The sequence below is a fragment of the Micromys minutus genome, assembly GCF_963924665.1.
Source record: "Micromys minutus genome assembly, chromosome: 2".
NCBI lineage: Eukaryota > Metazoa > Chordata > Mammalia > Rodentia > Muridae > Micromys > Micromys minutus.
In genome coordinates, this window is record NC_137971.1 from 77,630,854 (window position 1) to 77,652,175 (window position 21,322).

At 43.0% G+C, this 21,322-nt stretch overlaps 1 protein-coding gene across 1 annotated transcript in view; it reads left to right on the plus strand.

Annotated features, from left to right (window-relative positions):
- GPR139 (G protein-coupled receptor 139) overlaps positions 1–19,106 on the plus strand; it is a gene marked incomplete at both ends in the record, with an annotated part of 39,313 nt that extends 20,207 nt beyond the window's left edge. The window contains one exon of the mRNA XM_080911555.1: positions 18,172–19,106. Within this exon, the coding sequence (XP_080767681.1) occupies positions 18,172–19,106 (935 nt within the window). The remainder of the gene's footprint in view (positions 1–18,171) is intronic.
- Positions 19,107–21,322: the final 2,216 nt, after the last annotated feature.

A 21,322-nucleotide genomic window follows, 5' to 3' on the forward strand; every position in this document is an offset into this window, starting at 1 on the left:
ACACACAGAGAGAGAGAGAGAGAGAGAGAGAGAGAGAGAGAGAGAGAGAGAGAGAGAGAGAGAAAGTAAATAAATGTTTAAAAGAAAAAGAACAGTCATGAGTTAACCACCAACCACCAAACCCCACCTCTTAAGAGTCCCATAAGTTTTTTATATCACTTGGGAAAACCAAGCTCGCAGGACAACCAGCCTTATCTAAGCCATACAAATTAGAGCTGAACCTATCATGTGCCCCATCATGGCTGAGCTGGAAAAATAGAGCTTTTCCCTCTGTGGCACACAGGCTGGGTCCTGAAGCCAGAGAGAAACAAACTGCTCCCAAGTGCCGAGGAAACCATCTGCTGCCTGTTCATCTCATCTTGGGAAGGTCCAAAGCCCCTTCCTCTTCGTTATTTCAGAGTACAGAGGTGGGTTTTTAGAAGCTCCCAAACTAAGACCATTTCCAAATAATTATGCCTCCTTGACCTACATGCTATTCAGTTGTAAGCATAGGCTGGAACATACTTAAACACACACACACACACAATTTTCAATTTCTTCAACAATAGCAAATTGCTTCCCAAGGCCCCCCGGTAATTAGACATTGTCCTCTAGGTATAGCCTGTTCCCTGCCTGTCCACATCTCCAGCACAGACAGCACCAGTTCTACCCTGCATCTGAACAGGTTCCCCTGTGGAACAGAACATCCTGGGGAGGGCAGCCTTGGAGGTGGATGCCCAGGCTGTGTGTGCAGGGGAGTTTTCAAATATTCTTGAATATTCAGATCCCTTGGATCCTTCCTCTGCTAAGCCAAGACGGCTTGCACTGCATGGGAAGAGGTTGCTTCTCATCAACCCGGTCACTCTTGTCATATCACATGAATGAGGGACTCCAGTGGTCAGCTATACTTAACAGCTTTGTTGATATTCATGGCAGAACCTCAGTTACACACACAGACACACACACACACACACACACACACCTCATTACCCTTCAGAGATGCCTGTGGTTTGACACAAATAATAAGTTTTATACTGAGCCCCTCAATGCTCAAAACTTCTTTGTGACTCCCCAAAGCCCCTTCAACATGACTGCAAGGCCATTGAAGTGATAGACTGTTTCCACTTTTTACCCAGAAACCCCTCCTCACACTTCTCCTGAGCAAAGGGGAAAGATGGGATGATAAGGGGGGCCTAATAAGGACAACTTGAGCTGGAAGGAAAAACCTACATGGAAGTGTGGGTCAGTGTGACCTTCCCTTCTGGTTTTCTTCTTTTTGTAATGTATTGATTCTGTGTGTATGTGAGTGCAGGAATGTGCACACGGAAGCCAAAGAACAACTTTCTGTGTCTCAACATTCTTGCCTTCCAACTTGTGGCAGGCAGGGTCTTTCCTTCGATTCTGTTGCTGCACTGCTCCCTCTAGACTAGTGACCCATGAGTTTCCAGGGAATTCTCCTGTCTCCCTTCCATCTTGCTGTAGGAGTGCTGGGATTACTGTTGCTCACCACCACACCCAGCTCGTTACATGTGTAACTTGAGTCATCAGGATTTCGGGCTAGCTAGAACTTTACCAGCTGAGCCATCTCCTGGTCTTTCCTGTGTGGTTTTCAAATGAAGCCTAAATCCTAACATAGGCATGAAATAGACAACTTTAAAACATGGCAGTCTATTTGGTAGGCTCCTTCTCTTAATGGCTACACACATGACACTTCCTCCAGGATGCCTTCCTGTCATAGTCTTTGGGTCAGATGTGTTCTCTCTCCTGAGTTGGTTTCACCACACATGGTCTTCTGACACTGTGGCACACCTCTCTGAGGATCTATATGGCTTTCTACCCAACTCGGAGTCTCAGGCCTACTAAGTCATATGTAGCCCCAGTGACGGGCATGAGAGCTAAACAGAACCAGCATCTATATTGGAAGGCAGAGTAAGAAGGTGAACGTCACTCTGCCATGCAGAGCTCTGGGAAGCATTTAGAAATAAAGCCTGACAGGCAAAAGACTAGGGGTAGAGAAGGCATCCCAGACAATGCTTCAACAGTAAGGAAGAGCTTGGTGTTCTGGAGTGTGCGTGCTAAAACAAGAGTGAAAAAGGAGCTGACACCTGGAAGGAGGCCTGCTGGTCATCCAAGGAAGACTGAGGCCTGTGGAGCATAGGAATCAAACCAGTATCACATGAGCAAGACTGTAGACACTTGCACACATACTTGTATGAATATGGTGTGTGTGTGTGTGTGTGTGTGTGTGTGTGTGTGTGTGTGTGTGTGTGTGTGTGTGCTGCTTCTAAGTCTTTCTCAACACATTTGAGGATATGAGCATAGATGACTGCTTTCCCAAGTGAAACCGCTCAACAACTGCACTCTTGGAAGGGGTAGGGGTTAAGTTGTTCCCTGGGAGTTCCATGCCTTCCTCACACAGGCACACTCTTGGCCAACCTGGTGTTCTATAAAAGCTCTAGCACAGAGCTACTGAAGGGGGCAGGGATTTTGAAACAAGCCTTCCTGTTGCCTTGGAGTGGTTCTGTTCCTATGTTCTGAGTACTGTAAGCCTGGATCCCACACTATGAGAACTTGACCTACACTTGGGTATGTTGTCAGACATCCCAAGTTTTATGTTGAATTAAAGTAAATGCGTTGGATTAGAAAAATAATGCCTCAAACACAATACCAAATTAATTTTCAATTAATCGCCAACACATTTGATTGCGTCATCCAATTTATTTCCACAAGAACCCCTTAGAAATCTTCCAGTGCATTTGCAATACACCAGGCCCTCTGCATGTCTGTGTAGAGTACTCGCCAAACACCAAACATTAAGAAGTTGGAGTTACATTAACAATTATTAGTAAACTAGACCTGATGCATCTACTCCAAGCCTGTTTTCTTGTGTAATAGCAGTGTATATACTTTGTGGTCCCAGGTGCTGCTGTGGGCACTGTCCCCATACTGTAATTCATGAGATCCTCACAACAGCTTGTGAGTGCCACATCATGTTGTTTCTCAGAGATGAGCAAACTAGTGCACAGAGTAACTAGAGTGATTACCCCCAGTCACATAGCCAGAAAGTAGCAGAGGTATGTTCAGATCTCATTTCTATCTGTTACATGTGTCTTTCTTAGATGATGCCAGGAGTCCTTGAGCTACATTCTTGATCATAAAAATGGGGTCTATGGTTCTTGTGGTCAGCTCTTGCAGTGCCTGCAACAGGAGAGATATCCTGGCATGTTCATACCAGCTCATGGCTCCCCACCTAATGTCTCATGTGACTGAGGATACTAGATACAAACCCAATACTAGGAAACAGCTGGGATTTTGAAGCCATGTTGATCACTAATGTTTACACAAAGCTTTGGTTATTAGTCAGTGGGCCATCTTTATGAAGTAGCCCCTGAAAGTAATAGCCTTGAGGCTAAAAAGACAGCTTGAGTCAATGACTAAAGAACTATAGTTTTACTGTATTTCGCTTGTTTCTATTTACTGGTGTGTTTCTCACAGTCATGTGTCCATGCCTTTGATCAGGCTATTCTAGAATTTTTAAGTCTACTTTCCATGGTCTCATCCTTTATGCCACAAAGAAGCCTTCCCTGGACCCTGACCATGGACCAGTAAGTGACTGTATCTCTTGAGCCATACTTGCTGCACGTCCAATGTCCTTTCTGCTCTCAGTGCATGAACAGCACAAGACATGTATTTAACATGTGTTCCCTCAAAGGAAAGAAGCAAGTTCAGAGAAAAATATGACTTACTCAGGGCCACAGAGCTATAGGAAAGAAGAGCACAGGCCTACAGGCCAGAGTAAGATATGAGCTTCCTGTGGACAGCAAGTTCTGTATGTCTGCCCATCTTTGCATCCTTGTCTCTGAGACAATGCCTGTTACATAATAGGTGGTTTGTTGAATGGATATGTGAATACCAACATTGTTTATTGCTTCTTTTGTCCTTATGATGGGAGAACAAGGCAGGGTCACAGAAAACGATAGCTTTATGTTGGCTGCATTTTATATGCACAATTGATAAGCTATTTGCCCACTGCTAAAAATACATACCTCTGGCAATGACTGGATAGATAATGCTTAGCTCAAGATGTTTAATCAAACAGCGACAACCCAAGCAGAGCCACAATTAGCCTCTGACACCCCAGTGAACTCCAGATGAACAGCCCGGAAGCTTCTGACTTCCTGTTAGTCCCCTGGCACCCAATGACCATCACCCTGGGTCTGCAAAACAGCAAAAGAATAAATGAGCATCCTCTGCCCAAGGCAGACACCAGCTGGAGCAGATGGGTAGGACAGGCAGGAAGAGAACACATGGGATGGATGCCATGGAGAATAACCAGTGGGGAACATCACTGGGTAGCGGAAGAGACAATGGGGTCATCTCAGTCATGTGCAGTGGAGTTCAAGAAAACCATTAGATCCAGAAATCCCTTTATCCTCTCCTTCTTCTAATCCCCAGGAGTTCCTGAAGGCCATATGGCTCCTCTGAAGGGCATTCTTTTCTTTCACTGAATCTCTCATGCCATACACATTGCTGATATACATAATTGTCCATTTTCCCAAGCTGATCAAAAAAAAAAAAAAATAAGCATGTGAACAAGTTGGTACAACAAATAAACTTTAGAGTCTCATAGACTGTGCTCAAATCCAGGATCCCGCATATCCTTGTTGATTCACAAGTTACCCCTCAGAGCCTCAGTATTCCCATCTCTAGAACAGAAATAATTATAAATCCACTTCATTGTCTGAAGGTTAAATTCAATATATATTATAACTTCAGAAGGTGAGATGCATACAATGAGTATTCAACAAAGAGGAGCCTTCTGGGTGATGGGACATACATGCTAGGCAACCTCTCTACTCTGGGTTACATTCTCAGACCTTGGAAACTATTATTTTAAGTGTACCTTCTTTGCTCTGTTTTAAATGTACAAATCTTGTAGGCCTTATGCCGGAAGATGAGAAAGCTGGCTGGGGCATTAGATATGGTCATGTCCCTCTTCCAGACCTCTTCATCTATAAGTGGGTGAAAATCTTACCCACTTCATTAGTATGGACTAAGTGCTATATGCAAATGGTCCTCAACTTGCAGTAGTATTACATCCTGATAGATCTGCAGTGCTCACAGTAAGCTGAAACTATGAAAAGGTGGTAATCGGTTAATTTATCCAACCCACAGAGGATCCTCTTATCAACACACCATAGACTCTTGGTTGTTTTTCTTTACAATTCCAGGCCTTAGAGGTGTATTTGCTGTCATCACTGAGCATTTAGAGACAGGGTTGTATTTCAAATCACATAACAGTATCCAAGTATGGCTTCCACTGAATGCATAATCACCTTCCTGCCTTCATAATGAAGTGTTTGTTCTGAACACTTCTTTCCCAACTAATAATACTATCTAAGAAAATTCTGGAAATTTCAGGAGGTGGCTTTTAGTTACATTAAGGAAGTCACTGGAAGCAGCTTTGGGTGAATACATTATCCCTATCTATTTCTTGTTTTGCTTATTTCCTGGCCTACCATGTTTGCCCATCATGATAGGCTAAACCCTCTGAAGCTGTGAGCCAAAACAAACCATTTCTCCTTTCACTTCTTGGTATAAGTATTTAGGTGCCATAATAAGAAAAACTAATACAATAAGGATACTATGACATTAGACAGTGTCATACTACAACTATTGTGTGTGAAGAAGTAAGTTCAGTGCCTGGTACTTAGTAAGCACTAAATAGCTGTTAGCTGATCTGAAAGAATGGTAAGGATCCTCACATTCCCTGCCTCATGATATCTTTGGTCCATGCTTTCACTCTTTTCCCCTGTGGACCAGTGAAGTTCATACTTGTCCTCCCCGGATGTGAGCCATGATGCCACATTGAAGGTTAACACTCCCTTACTAACTTGCTTTGATTATAGATATGGAAATTGAGGATCTGATAAGAAACAGAGGTTGTCCTGGGCACCTAGGGACACATCAGAATCCAGTCTAGCAAGGAGGTATCTCCTATGGCACTTCAGTCTAAGAGCACTTGTATTGACTGAACTTGACACTTGAGTCTTTTCCAGAGTTAGTTTTCCTGCCCCATAGACCAGGAGGAGTCTCAATCAAGATGGCCAGTGCTTCATGGGATCTCCCAACGTTCATTGTCTCTCCTTAGAAAACTCAATTTGGATAGTTATATGTGACAAACATGACTGCTGGTTGAATACTTCTTTGAGCCTGGCTCTAGCCAAGAGCTTTATATGTCCAGATGGCATTAATCTTCACAGTAGACCATGAGCCAGTAGTCATTCTTACTCTCATTCACTGATGGGGTATGTAAATCCTGTGTTTACAAAATTTGACTGAGAATGCCCACTAGAAAAATGAGGGTTTGGGGCTCCATGAGATGGATCCCATACCTGGCACTGCTAAAAGGGTCAAGAACCTGATCCTAGTTAGGTCATAAGCTTTATGGGAGAGCCCAATACTATTATTTTGCCAAGTAGTAATGTTAAAATGTCCTCTACTGTTTTGTTGCTGTGCCCATAAATCAAAGCCTCTCTTATCTCTCATTAGAGAAACTTTACTTGCAGCAGATGGCAACTAACACAGAGACCTTAAATTGGTCATATCCAGGGAATAATAAACTGTAAAGTTCTCCTTTCTAAATGATACATCACCCCCCAACATACACACATATACATGCACAAGCACAAACCCATGCACAAACATGCACACACTAACACATGCTCACACAAGGCTCACAAACCTTAGCAAAGGGGGAAGAAGAAAGATTGTTAAAAGTCAAATGTAGGGGATACCATAAAGAAACAATATTTTCTATACACAACTGGGCCGGTGCACATAGAAACTCACGGAGATTGTGATAGCACCCTCATAAGCCCTCAGACAAAATCCCAGCATGGAGATCCCACCAGTAGCTGAGGAGTTATCAGCATTGGAAAGCTGCTGGATGAGGGAATGTCTGTTTATTTAATAATATAACACCTGGCAGATTGATCACATGCCATGTAAGGCTCCACTGCCAGAACTAACTAAACTTGATGGTAGAAATGAAAAATAAATAAATTTTAAAGTTGGATGGGAAGGTAGAGAGAAAGTAGTTAAGGGAGGAGATAAGAGTGAGGGAATGATTATGTTCAAAATATATGAAATTCTCAGATAACTCATTCAAATGTTGACTTTTAACGACATTTTAAGAAATGTTTAGGAAACCAACTAGGTGCTCCAGAATCCAAAACTATGTCTCTGCTTGTAAGTGTCCTAACCATTCTGGTGACTCTCCTACTCAGTGACTGCCGCAGAGCCACCTGTCTGCCCAAGACTGGCCCCTGTAAAGCCCTGCCCCATCTGTCTTTCTGACAGACTCTCAGAGCTGAGAAGGTGCAGTACATCCATCACTGTGTTCAGAACTTGACCCAGAATGGCACTATCAAGTGCTCACAAGATGCTTCTTCATTTTGCCAGCCATGCTGTCTCGGCCAGGTGGCATCTTCTCTCTGAATATCAGTTTTCTCATTTGTTTTCAGTGAGCAGGTCCCGCGTTCCACCTGCATTGTCATCTCCCTATGGTTTCCCATGGATTGTGTCTCTTCTAAAATAAGAGGAGTTTACTTTATAAGCAAACACCACTGCTCCAAGTGGAAAATAATGTTCCTGTGATAGCCCCTGAACTATTTCATTTCAGAGCATAGTATGATTTTTGGCAAATTCTTTATAATAGAATTTAGTAAAGTTACAAACAAATTAACTACATTTATAATTTCCGAGGTAAGAACGATCATCAGTAAATTCTATACAAAGCCACCAATGCACAATAGTTTCTCAGCAGAAGAAAATGAACTTCTTCACTAAGTATAATGTGAAAGGTTTGGGGTCTGTTGGCTGCTCGAATGTGTCTTTATGATCAAGGTCTAAAGTTGCTATGGTTACTCAAGGAAGTTGCCTGTGGTCAAAAAGCCAAAACCAATTCTGCTGTCAAGAGAAGGTCAATTGATTGGCAGGACAAACTCTAGCCTGCAGCGTGGATGCTGACTCACTGTCCCACTGCCCTGAGTCAACCTTTCCTGGGACAGCAGCCATCTTTGCTCTTGCCGGTCTAGTCTACACAAGAAACTACTGCTTTGTTAATTTCTAGAGTCAAGCCCGGAAGGACTGCATGAACCCCACAGTCAAGATCCCACAGGCCAAATCCACAGCATCCTCACCTCCTTGGTAGACCAATTCATCTTCGTCCCACTGATCCCAGCTGCAGTTCAAAGGATACTTCCAATACGGTGGCAAAGTAGCTACTAACAAAAGAATTCAAGTGAAACTTTTTATATGTAAAAGGAAGGGAAGCACTGGTTTGGAAAGAATCCACTCAAGAATTAAGGTGCTATGACTGTACAAGGGCATCATACCCACAAAGAAAAAAAACATAGTAAATAAACATATAAGAAGCTGCAAATAAATTGAAGAGCTGTCAAGATAGTAACTGTCTTTGTACTTTACAGATAATTTCATTCATACATGTATATTCTGACCAAATCTATTTTCTCCCCTCCAACTCCCTTCCCCAATCACTTTACCCTTCAAACCTCATATATTCTCTATTGTAAACCCACTGAGTCTACTTGGTGCTGATTGTATGTACATGTGTCGGGAGCATTTTCTCAAAAGATGCATCTCTGAGAGAAATTTCTTCTCCCTCTCACAGCAACATCAGTTGCCAACAGCTTACCTAGCTATACCTTCTCTCCAGGAACTAAAATTTTTAAGAAAAGAAAAAAAAAAAAAAAAACACTATATCAGAGGATGTAAGAGACAAGTGAGTCGTTACTCAGTGATGGCTGTTAAAGGCTTAATTCTATAGATAACGATCAATATTCCCAACAAGGACAAAAACAAAGAGGACAGAAGCTACATCAGCTACAATTAAAGGCTTATATTAGAAGCAATGGGCCAGGAAAATCAGTATCTCCCCCAAGGAGATTCCAATGCTCAGATTATTCCATTTTTTTTCTTCCTTCATTCCTTTCTTTCTTCCTCTTTCCTTGGGCATTCATTTCTGTATCTAGCACAGGTCAAGCCTCTTATACATGCTCTGTGATTTTTAACTGGTACCAACTGGCTGGTTCTTAACACACAACAATAGCTAGTTGTTTCAGTGTTCACTCTATTGCAGGAAGCATGCTAAACATTGTGCATACATTATTTCATACAACCTCACAACAATCTCAAAGGGCTCTTAAAGCTATGAGTCCCATTTCCTGGATGATATTGAGGACCCAGTGTTAGGACACTCGCTAAGCATTTACAGGAATCTTACTCTCGCAATTAGACCGCAGGCAGCCTGCTCCCTGCTCTTATAAGGGAAGGTTTTGAGATGTCTTGATACGCCGAGTGAGGTTCAGCTTGTAAAGACAGAACAAGACCATTTGAACCTTCAGATGCTTTCTTGGAGTAGCAAGGCCATTCCCCAGTGTTGTCCATCCCTTGGGCTGCGGTTGCATTCTTAAGTGTTAATCCACTTGTTCACAGTTAACTGTATTGTATGCTCCTCATAACCAGCAACTGGAAGAAAGCTCTGCTTTCCAGAGCTCTTCATTGGTAGAAGTGGAATCATGGGAAACAAAGACAGCTACTGGCCAGTTGGCAACTTTGAGACTGGAGATACAAGATAAGACAACTACTCTTGGGAGCTCCTATGTTACTTCTGTTATGAACACGCCCCGTTCCCTCAAAGTTCACAGTAGAATCCCCTGGAAACCTTCAAACACCACCGCAGAGGCCCTCAAACAAATCTTGCATGCATCTCATATTTCCTTCTCCTCTCCCACCCACCACCCACCCCAACCTCACCAAAAGTCAGAGTATACTAGTATCATCAAAGAGGAAGGTGGCAGCGCCCAACACTCAGTTCCACATCTGCTCTCCTCACCCGATCTAATCAAGGTTATGGCCAGTTTCCTACCCAGGAGACTGCATGATTGCCCTTCTTAACAACCCAGTCTTGGGGATCCTGAGGAGTAGGTAACCACACCACCAGATTAGCTCAAAATGCCAGAGGCCAGCACAGCATGTGAGCTGACACTCCTCATTGGAGGGATAGACAACTAGGGGTGCATTTAAGTAGCAACAGAGAGGTGAAGGCTGCCTCTCTGGAAATTCACAAGGATGTAATTTAGGATGCAGAGAGACAGGATTTGTGAAAGGTTAGACCAGGAATTTAATTAGCCCAGATAAGCAACTCTCTCTCTCTCTCTCTCTCTCTCTCTCTCTCTCTCTCTCTCTCTCTCTCTCTCTATCTATCTATCTATCTATCTATCTATCTATCTCTTTCTATCTATCTATCTACCTCCCTCCCTCCCTCTCTCACTTGCTCTCTCTCTCTTTTTACAAAGTCTCTTCCTGTAGGAAAGAAGTGAAAAGAAACAAAGAACAAGAAGGAAGAAAAGTATTATTCTCTAAGCCAACATTTCTATTTAGTGTGATTCACCTTGTAAAAATACACAAAGTGCTTCATGAAGCACCATGCTGTTCTCCCCAGAGCAAGAATGATAATAAACAATGTCCAACAGCATAAAGATACTTCATAAGTCATATAGACATGGAGAAAGATTAAATCTAGGATCTCTCTCTAACTTAAAATGTTTGAGTTGAGCAGTGGTGTTCCTCTTAATCCCATCTTGTGGCACTAATCATTATTACTTAATTATGTTATTATCATAGGTTCAAACCTCCTGCAGACACTAGCAAACACCTGCCCTGCTTATCTTTTGCAGCATTTAAAAACCCCCCATGACACGGAAGCTGAAAGCTAAGGTTTGTGGCTATGTGGTAATGTGCCCATAGTTCACAGACAGAAGGAGTTCCATGGAACAGGTTTCAGTTTGGTGTTGCATCCAGGGAGTATGTGGGTTGTGATCACCTGGAGCTCTATAGGCCTAAGCACCAAAGATGGAAACTCATAGCTGAAGACCACTGATGCTAGGAGCTTAACTGAACCTCTCACTGCAAGTCCTCACATATGGCCTCCAAGTGATGTGGAAACCATAGAATAAAAAATGGGCTCTCAGAAGGCATCATAGTCCCAAAGCAGGTATTCAATAGCATCAACAGTCACACAAATCCTTCTTGTCGCCGTAACAGGTCAGTCACAAGTCCAGATCATGGCAAAGGGTATACATAGGCATGGATGGAAATCAGGAGATGTGGTTTATCAAGGACTGTCAGGGAGACGAGCTATCACATTATTGGCATGGAGAAGTGTTGTCAGACTTACCTTCTGTCTTAGGGTTTTACTGCTGTGAACAGACACAGTGAACACAGTAGCTCTTCTAAAGGACAACATTTAATCGGGGTTTGCTTACAGGTTCAGAGGTTTAGTCCATTGTCATTATGGCAGGAAGCATGGCAGCGTGCAGGCAGACTTGGTGCTGGAGAAACTGAGAGTCCTACCTCTTGTTCCAAAGGCAGTTAGGAGAAGACTGTTTATGAATAGGATTTTATTGCCCATCCCCACAGTGACACACTTCCTCCAACAAGGCCACATGTCCTAATAGGGCCATTCTTTGGGCCAAGTATTTTCAAACCACCATAATTTCCTCGTTTATTTTTCACTGTGTCTGTGTTGTGTTTGCACATTGTGTAAAAATACACATACCTAGGAAGTTAGGTTACCTGGTGTCATTCAGGATCTCTCTCTATGCTGATCCTTACTGACTTGGAGCTCTGTTTTTTAAGCTAGATTATTGGTTAACAACCCTTAGCAATTCTCTTGTCTCACCACCACCACCTCCACCCATCATGCCGTAGTTAAAGACACATGCAGGCACAGCTGAGATTTAGCATGGGTGCTGGGAACCAGAACTCAGGTCCCTATGCTTGTACAGCAAGTGCTCTTACCCACCGAGCCATCCCCTCAACTCTACCTGTCCATAATGTATTGATTAAAGGTATAAACTCAGATACCAAAGGTCTAGTACTGCCTCCTGGCTCCCCACCCTTTAGCTGTGTGTCCTCAACAATGGATTTAACTTCTCTGAGTCTCAAAGCTTTCCAATCATACTAATGCCCTCACATGGAAAATAAGATCAAAGGAGATGTTATGAAATGCCCAGGACATAGGAAGTGTGGAATAAATGTTAGTTACTATGCACTAGGATAATTAAGTCATTGAAAAATTAACTGTTAAAATTAAAAATTGGGGAAAAAGAATAGCTGAACTAAGAGAAATGACTCAGTGCTCCAAGTGCTCTGTCTGCCCAGCCAACTAGCTGTCTCTCATAAGGAACCCACAGGAACTGCGTAGCCATTGCAGACACCAAAACTATCTCTTTCTCCACAGCTAGTAGACCAGTTGGTGGGATGGTTTGAAATCCAGAACTTTGGTATTCCTTCTCTAGATCTTCCCCAGTCTGAGGACTGACTATAAATGGCAGGTGCAGGGGATGAATTCTCCTAAGAATATCAGAGGTGCTTCTGGGATCCAGAGCATGGGCTTTCGGTTCCCTCCAAACTTCAGCCTGTCCATCTGCTCCAGAACAGAATAGAGCCCTGAGCCAGCTGGCTTTAAAGAAAAGCTGTGGGATGCAATTTCAGGCAGCGGTGATCCGGCTTTCTCAGCTCATTCACCCCTTGCAAAGGTGCCTCAACTCTGTCAACACCACTTTCCCTTTGCGGGAAAATGTGTGACGGTGGAAAAGATAGATTGTTTTCATAAGGGAAGTTAGAGCAACATCAAGTCCTGAGCGTTCCTACATTTTTTCTGGAAAAAAAATCAATATACCGTTCCCTCCAGCTCCCCCAAGCTCACCTCAAGGTCTCCTAAGTGTCCCCAATATTAGCTTGGGATTGGGGCAATCTCTCTGCTCACACAAAAGAAATGAGAAACTCTGTGTCTACATATTAGTTTCTCAAGAGAGGCAATTACTAGAAACTTCAGGAAATGTCAAGTATGAATACCTGGCAATTTTGTTGTCTTTGATGGCTGGTTTGACTTAAAGCACTCATTAGGTGGGGCTGGGATATTTTTTGCAGCGTTTCAACTTGAAGAATTTTTAGCACCATGCTTGAAACTGGGTTCAACTGGGGAGGAAGAGACAAGGACCATGTCATTCTAGAGAGCATGCTCAGAACATCTTCTGGGGACACCCTGGAATTTACCAATCTCTGACCACAGGCAGAGAGAACATGTGGGCATTGCTCAATGAATGAAGAAAGGCTGTGGGAAATGACTCTTCTCAATTTAAGTCACTGGCTAAAAAACCTTTACCTATGGCCTAACAAAGTAGAGACCAAGGAGATGGCCCAGCATATAAGAGCATCTGCTGTGCAAGCCCAAGAATCTGAGTTCATATCCCCCAGCACACATCTAAAAAGAAATAGCCAAACATCATAGCTGCAGGGCCTATAATGATGGCACTCTGGGGAAGACAGATGAATTCCAAGAGCTCTCTGTCCAACCAGCCTAGCTAAAGTGAAAAGCTTCCACTTCCATGAGAGACCTTATCTCAAGGCAATAGGATAGAGCCCAGCAGCAGAAGACACAAGGTATCCTGCATTGACCTCTCCATGGTGCTTACGCAAGCATACACCCACACACTTACATTCATCTACCACATGCACCAAACCATACACACACAAGGAGAAAGGAAGGAGGCAGAGTGGAAGGGAGAGATGGAGGGATAAGAAGGGAAGGGGAAAGAAGGAAGAGTTTAATGTGGAGTAAAGTCAAAAAGAGCTAGAATCTCTTTCTACTTTCCTCACTTGCTTGGTTTCTTTGGACAACTGATCCAAATGTCCAAGCCTCGGTTTCCTCATCTGTAAAATGGCAGACTATGCTCATTTTTTTTCCATTCTCTCTCACCGCCTAAGTCATTCTCAAACCTTTGCACACGTCATCCTCACTTCCCAGAATCATTTTCCATCTTTCTTCTCACCTCAACTGAGCTCACATGTTGCTTCCCATCCTTTGCTTTTACGCTTCATGGTATCATGGTCTGGGATTTTTCTTCTGTATTGATGTGTATCAACCCATTTATTTACTCATTTATTTATTTATTACTCATTTATTGTGCCTTCTTTTACTCTATCATCCCCATATCTTCAGCACTTCATGCAGTATCTATCCTTGAACAAACAAATGAATGAATGAATCAAGATTGAATGAATGACAACCGGTCACACTCACCAAGAACTTATCCTGTACTGGGTACTGTTCTCCTTGTGAAAACTATTTACTAGTTCTTCCATCTGAAATCAACCTCATGAAGAGGATGCTCTTATTAACCTCTTTTTATAAAGAAGGAAACTGAAGCACACGGCAATTGAATAAATTTGCCTCAAATCTATGAACCAGTAAGTAGTAATAGAGCCAGAATGGAACCCCAGAGAGATAGGTCCTGCTCCAGACCCCACATACTTGGTTATTGGGTGCCCAAAGTCATTAGTGCTATAAAGGCCTACAGACTTATTTCCAAGGAACTCTAATTGTATGAGATTAAGTCAGAGCAAGCAAGGACCAGAAAGCAGCCTTTGATCCAGACACATTTTCCGAGCCTTTGCCTTCAGCTCTATGCCTGCTCACAATCTTCCCTATGCCCACTGTGTGCGTTCTCATTAACCTCATCAATATGTAGCCATTTGCAGGCTATTTCCACTCTAAGTGGAGACCCTGACTGTCTGCAGTGCCAATTTGTGCCCACCTTCAGCCCATGCACGGGTCATTGCCTGCAAATAGAGATGCTAAATACTTGGTGGAAGGATTTCCAGATGAATAAAACATTTTTGAAATGCTCTTGAAGAAAGCACAACAAAGCTGTTTAATAAAAGAGAGCTATTAAGTGCAAAAATGCTTACAGAGCAAGCACAAATCAATAGAAGTGTTCTCGCCTTAATAAGCCCAATGCTTCGTGTGTTCCCACCACTGGGCCTTTGCACATGTTGTTTCCTTTATTGAAATGCCTTCTCCTTCCACACCTTTTCCCTCTTTACCTCCCTGTTTGTCCCTTGATCTCAGCTTGAACATCATCACCACCTCAGAAATGCTCCCAGCCACTCCTTCCTGGCACACACTATAACCTGATTTTATGCACTTTCTTCTATAGTTCTTTGGCCAATGTTTTTCTCCATCCTTAAATTCCAAGATTGATTAAAGCAAAATAGACAACATCTGTCTCATTTACCATCTCCACACTGTATGCAACCCACATACAGGTTCTTAAAAAATATTGCCAAAAAAATAAACTAGTAAATGAATAAATACGTTTTTAAAAGTTGCTGAATGCACAAACTTTTGGGATATCAAGCATACAAATGCAAACCGTTGTTTAAAGGGTGATGTGTTCTGAGGTAGAATCCTCATGGAGTGTACACTCACCGCTGTTCACTGTCAGGTACAGTGAGTGGGTCCCCATCCCCTTGGCATAAATATTATTAAATGATGATCTTGGCATGAACCTTGATCCTGGGCTTGACCAATAGAACCTGGCTAATATAACCAGCACTGTGCTTATACCCAAGCACTTCAAGAGCAAGAAGGACACAGAGTTAAACAGAACAACAGTTGGCAGTGCCAGCTTCTGAGAGGATCTAGAGCAGCTGAGCTGGACTTTTCATGTTCAACTGTTGGGGATGTGAATTAGTAAAACCATCTTACCGTTAGTTCTCATTATCTAATACAGAAGATGTGCTCTGTAGAATCACGTATTTCAGCAATCAATCACCAGTCAGTCAGAGCATGGAAGGTTGTGAAATCCTTGAGAGGAGAGCCTTGTTCTAGAACCTGAGTGTTAGGACAGACCCTGATGCCTGAGAGGCAAGCTTTATGGCCTACTGTGTCTCTGCTTCCCCACTGCAGAGACAATGTAATCTGCTACCTCATGATCTCACTACTGTGGCTTAGACTGAGAGCTAAAATAAACCATTCCTCAGTTAAGTTGCTTCTTGTCCGGTATCTGGCGACTGTAAGAATAACGACAGCTAAAACATAGATGCACTTCTAAGAGTGCTACCCAGTAAAATCTCACATAGACATGCTTCTCGGTGAGAGTCATAATGAGATATGAACCAGTATACTCATAATGGAAAAATCCTGAAATAAAAGTGCTGGAGAGAGAGAGAGACTAAAGAATAAACTATATGTAATACACACGTAAGATACAACTTTATGAAGTTGTCAGAACTCCAAACATTTACATAGCTAGGCCTCAAAAACACAGTGCTGAATAACAATAGAAAAGAATGGGATGACTCGGATATTGACTGTGTGGAGGAGCAACAGCAGCAAACATCACCCTGGGCAGACTCTGGTTACCCCTAGAGAGAGAAAGAGAGGAGAGGAAAGAGTGACTTTGCATCTGCCTACAGTGCCATTCCTTTTTTTATAAAGTAATGAACCAAATATAAGAAAATGTTCAAGTGCCCTTAGTTTCAGGACAAGTGCACCAGGCTGTGTGGGTGGGCTTGAAGATAGAAGGTTCTCTATGTGAACTACGCTTTGCCTTGTGTTTGGGTGCAGAGTCCTGTCATGCAGCCCTGCCTAGCCTCGAGCTCCTTGCCAATCCTTTCGTTTTAGCCTCCCACATGCGGCAGTTATGGCATGCACCGTGACATCAGACGTGGGTAATGTTTTAAATGGCTACCGAGAAATAAGAAATGGGAGGAAGAGAGGAAATAAAGGAATGAGAGCAAGGCAGGGGATAAAGGGAAGGGAGGAGGGAGGAGGAAGGGTAAGTGTGTGAGAGAGGGGGGGCAGATTCTGGCTTTGTTCCTGGACAAAGGACATAAGCTCTCCGTGACCCTCATTTGCAAGCAAGACTGACAGCATCCAGAGTTGATCGTAAGAATGAATGAGAATCACTTTTATCTAAATAACTTTCAGACATCACCCATGCAGTTATTGCTTTTGGCTTATTCCCTAATGCCTTTCTAAATGCATCTTTTTCAGGGAAATTCATGTTTATAAAACTAATCAGCGATTGTGTGTGTGTGTATATGTGTGTGTGTGTGTGTGTGTGTGTGTGTAGGTGCATACATGTGTTAATGTATTTTAAATACCCATTTCCCATCTGATCTTAGGAACAAAAATACTATTACTTGAGCAAAAACCATACATGTGTGTGATATCTTGGTATATATAAATGTGTGTGTGTGTCTAAATTATTTATTGGCTGTGATTACCCTAAGAAACCAGGACTGGATGATTAGAAAACACAAATAGTAGAGAAATGTCTATGTCTTTGTGATTGTTTTTAAGTGTGCACAATGTATGTTGATCACTTGTTCCAAAAATCAATATGATTCACTTTAAAATTAATGTGAAGGTCATCTTTAAATGCGCTTAAAAGGAGGTCCTAGAATCTAAGTTCCATAAAGGTTATTAAAAGGTCATGCTGCTGAAGATGTAGCCAAGTGGGAGGGCATGTGTCAATATGTAAAACCCTGGATTCTATCTCCAACACTGTAACAAGGAAGGGATGCAGCGAGGAGCCTGGAGGCAGTGGCATCATACCCCTGTTGCAATACCCACTTGTCTTGGCGCTGTTATATATTATCTAGAGAGGGAGGCAACTGGAGAGAAGGAGGGTTTGTTTTGGGGTCACACCCTGTCATGGAGGGAAAGTCACTGAAGCAGGAGCATGAAGCTGCCAGTCATATGACATGCAGAGTTAGGGGTAGAGAGAGATGGATACTCAGCTGGCTTTCCCCTTTGTATTCATCCAGGACCCCAATCCAAGGACCAGTGCCACCCATGTTTAAGATGGGTCTTCCTGTCTCGATCCATTCTTTATAGGTATGCCCAGAGGCTTGTCTCTGGGTAATGCCAGATCGCCCAGTTGGTAATCAGGATTAACCTTCACTCCTATATTTCCACAGTCAGTCAGACGAACATTTGGGATGAAGGATTTGATTCGGTGGTACAGCACTGAATCTCCTGAGCTTTCAGGGATCCAGCCTCACATCTATTGTAGGATAATGTCAGCAACACCTCTAACAATTGCACGAAGCAAAAATAAGCTACAACCTGAGTATATATTCAGATTGTGTCCAGCTGTTTGATTTGTGGGATTTGTGGTGCTGAGTGTCCCCCCAGAAACACCCATGTGAGCCTCTGACATCTGTTGGTGAACCTCAAAAACCTCAAGGCCTCACTGGTAGGCAACAGTCATCTTTGCCTTGGGGATAACCTTGATTCTCTTTTCTCCACAGCAAATATATTGACAGTCATTATCCTCTCTCAGCTGGTAGCCAGAAGACAGAAGTCCTCCTATAACTATCTTCTGGCACTTGCTGCTGCTGACATCTTGGTCCTCTTTTTCATCGTCTTTGTGGATTTCTTGTTGGAAGATTTCATTTTGACCATGCAGATGCCTCCGATCCCTGACAAGATCATAGAAGTGCTAGAGTTCTCCTCCATCCACACTTCTATTTGGATTACGGTCCCCTTAACAGTTGATAGGTACATCGCTGTCTGTCACCCACTCAAATACCACACAGTCTCCTACCCAGCCAGGACCCGGAAAGTCATTCTGAGTGTTTACATCATCTGCTTCCTGACCAGCATCCCCTACTACTGGTGGCCTAACATCTGGACTGAAGACTACATCAGCACCTCCATGCACCATGTCCTTGTCTGGATCCACTGCTTCACCGTGTACCTGGTGCCCTGCTCTATCTTCTTCATCTTGAACTCAATCATCGTGTACAAGCTTAGGAGAAAGAGCAATTTCCGCCTCCGTGGCTATTCCACAGGGAAGACCACTGCCATCTTGTTCACCATCACCTCCATCTTTGCCACCCTCTGGGCTCCCCGCATCATCATGATTCTCTACCACCTCTATGGAGCACCCATCCAGAACCCTTGGCTGGTCCACATTATGTTGGATGTTGCCAACATGCTGGCTCTACTGAACACAGCCATCAACTTCTTCCTCTACTGCTTTATCAGTAAGCGCTTCCGTACCATGGCAGCTGCTACACTCAAGGCCTTGTTCAAGTGCCAGAAGCAGCCTGTACAGTTCTACACCAACCATAACTTTTCCATAACAAGTAGTCCCTGGATATCACCAGCAAACTCACACTGCATCAAGATGCTGGTGTACCAGTATGACAAACATGGAAAGCCTATAAAAGTATCCCCGTGATCCCACAGAGCTGGCACTTGTGCCTCTGTGTATAATCTATTTCCAGATGAGAGGGTATCCCATCCTCTGGCTGAACAGCTCTCCTTAAGAGTGCTAACCTGATTTCCAATCTCCACAGACTGAGCGGCTCTCAGACTGGCAGATGAGAAGAGACAGAAGAGAAGAAAGGAGGGCATGAATCTTGGTGTTTTATGGTTTTTTTTCTTTTTCTTTTTTTTAATGCACTTATTTTCACAAAGTCACACTGATAGCCAAAGTTCCTGCTGGCTTGAAGACGCCATTGGCACTTACAAATGCCATCATATTGTGACCAATAAAGACCACAGTAGAGAAGTAGTTAGTACTGGTACCATCCACAGCCACTAGGAACCAACCACTCATGTGTGTGGTCCACCAAGCCGCCATGGTGTGTAGCTGAGTCACACTCTTCTTCTAAGAGTTGAAGTCATCTATCATTTCCCTGTGCCATTGCCAGCAGTTACAGGGCTGACTGATTTGGGATTATTTTCAAAGGTGCCCTTTGTCCTAGACAGAGTTGTGATCTCCAAGTGGCCCTGGCCACTCTGGCTGAAGACTGACAACATGGGGAAAGGGACATGTCACATCCCATCCAAACTCTTGCTGGAATGTCTATGGGGAGGCTTCAAACCAACATGACTATGTCCCTTAGACTTGGGGTCTAAGGTGCAGTTTTCTATTTGCCATATTGTATAGACTTTATGTCTCCTCTAAAACAAAGACCCTGCCTGGTGCGTGGGGGTAAAGGAGGAATTCTTGAGCCCAGAAAAACAAAAAAATCAAGCCCACCCTTGCTACTGTTTCGATTCATTCCCATGTCAGCTATATACAACCTTTGCATTCAAAATCATCTTCCTGTGGCACCACACATGCCTCCCAGAAAAGCCTTTTATGTGTCAAGTCATTAGTCCTGCCCCTTGCTTGCTCAAGTCCTCACCAACATTGCTTTACTTGAAGTGACGTCTTGACTGGAGATACTAGTTGAGGGGTTAGAAACTGTAGCTCCCAACACAGCCTAGCTGGCATTGCCATATAAGAACCTAAATACAAACAAACTGACATAGAGGGGTGGCTGTGCCAACCACCGGTCTGTCCTTTGATATAAGTGACTCAGTCGGGAAGGGGTACCAGTTATCAATAAAATTGTTTAACTCAAATGATTCAAAGATACTAAAATGTATTTATCATTTTTCTCTTTCCTGTTTAAGTTAAGAAGAAATCTTAAAGCATGTGGATAGGGCCTTCCCTGAGAATCACCATTTATGTGTAGGCATATAACACACACACACATACACACACATACACAGACATAACTATACTAAACTGTTGTGTGGTGTGCTTTAAAAGGGATGTCCACACTAGAGTTACTCTTATTTTGCATTTTATTTGTGCCCCTTTTCTAGATTCTCAGTAATTGAAATCATCTCTGGTTTTGAAGAAATCTTCCAAAATGATTTTTGAAACTGATAAAATTTTTGGTGACCAAACTAAACAGAGTCACCTGAAACACTTGGTCCCATAGGCTTAATTTGTAATGCATTTTCTCTCTAAATTGGAAGGCATGACCCTATCACCTTAAGGGGTTCTGAAGCAACACTAGTCCCAAACTTCCAACAAGGCCATTCAATACTAGCCCAGTGCAATTTGAGGTTGTATTGTTCTTTTCCCTATTAGATGGTTTATGGGAGAATAGTTAGATTCTGAAGTCAGTGTAAAAGTGAATGACCTTATGGGACTGTGGTTTCTGTAAACAGTCCTTAGGAAAAAAAGACCTTTGAACACCCAAGAAGCTACATTTTGATCCAGCTTTGGGACAAGTTGCTGATACTTTGGCTGAAGATAATACAGAGTCAGCTGATGTTTGGGAGGTGGTGTACTATTATTGTGACATATCTGAGAACATCAGGACTACCTGGATACAGGAAGCCACACCCACTGAAAAGTCTGCATAAATTACTCATGCAAGGGATGAGCTGAGTTCTAGCTTTCATCTCACTTGCTCCCCAGAGCATATGCTCAAAGAGTGAAATTCGAGCAAATCCCCCATATCTCTTAAATTGCATTTCTTTCTTCCCCCACCCCAAGCATGTACAACTGAATGTATGTTCATTAGCTGTGTGTGTGACACAATTCCATTGCACTTCCCCCATAAGTAAACATTAACCAAAGGCTACCTGTGCTGAGTATATAGTATATGT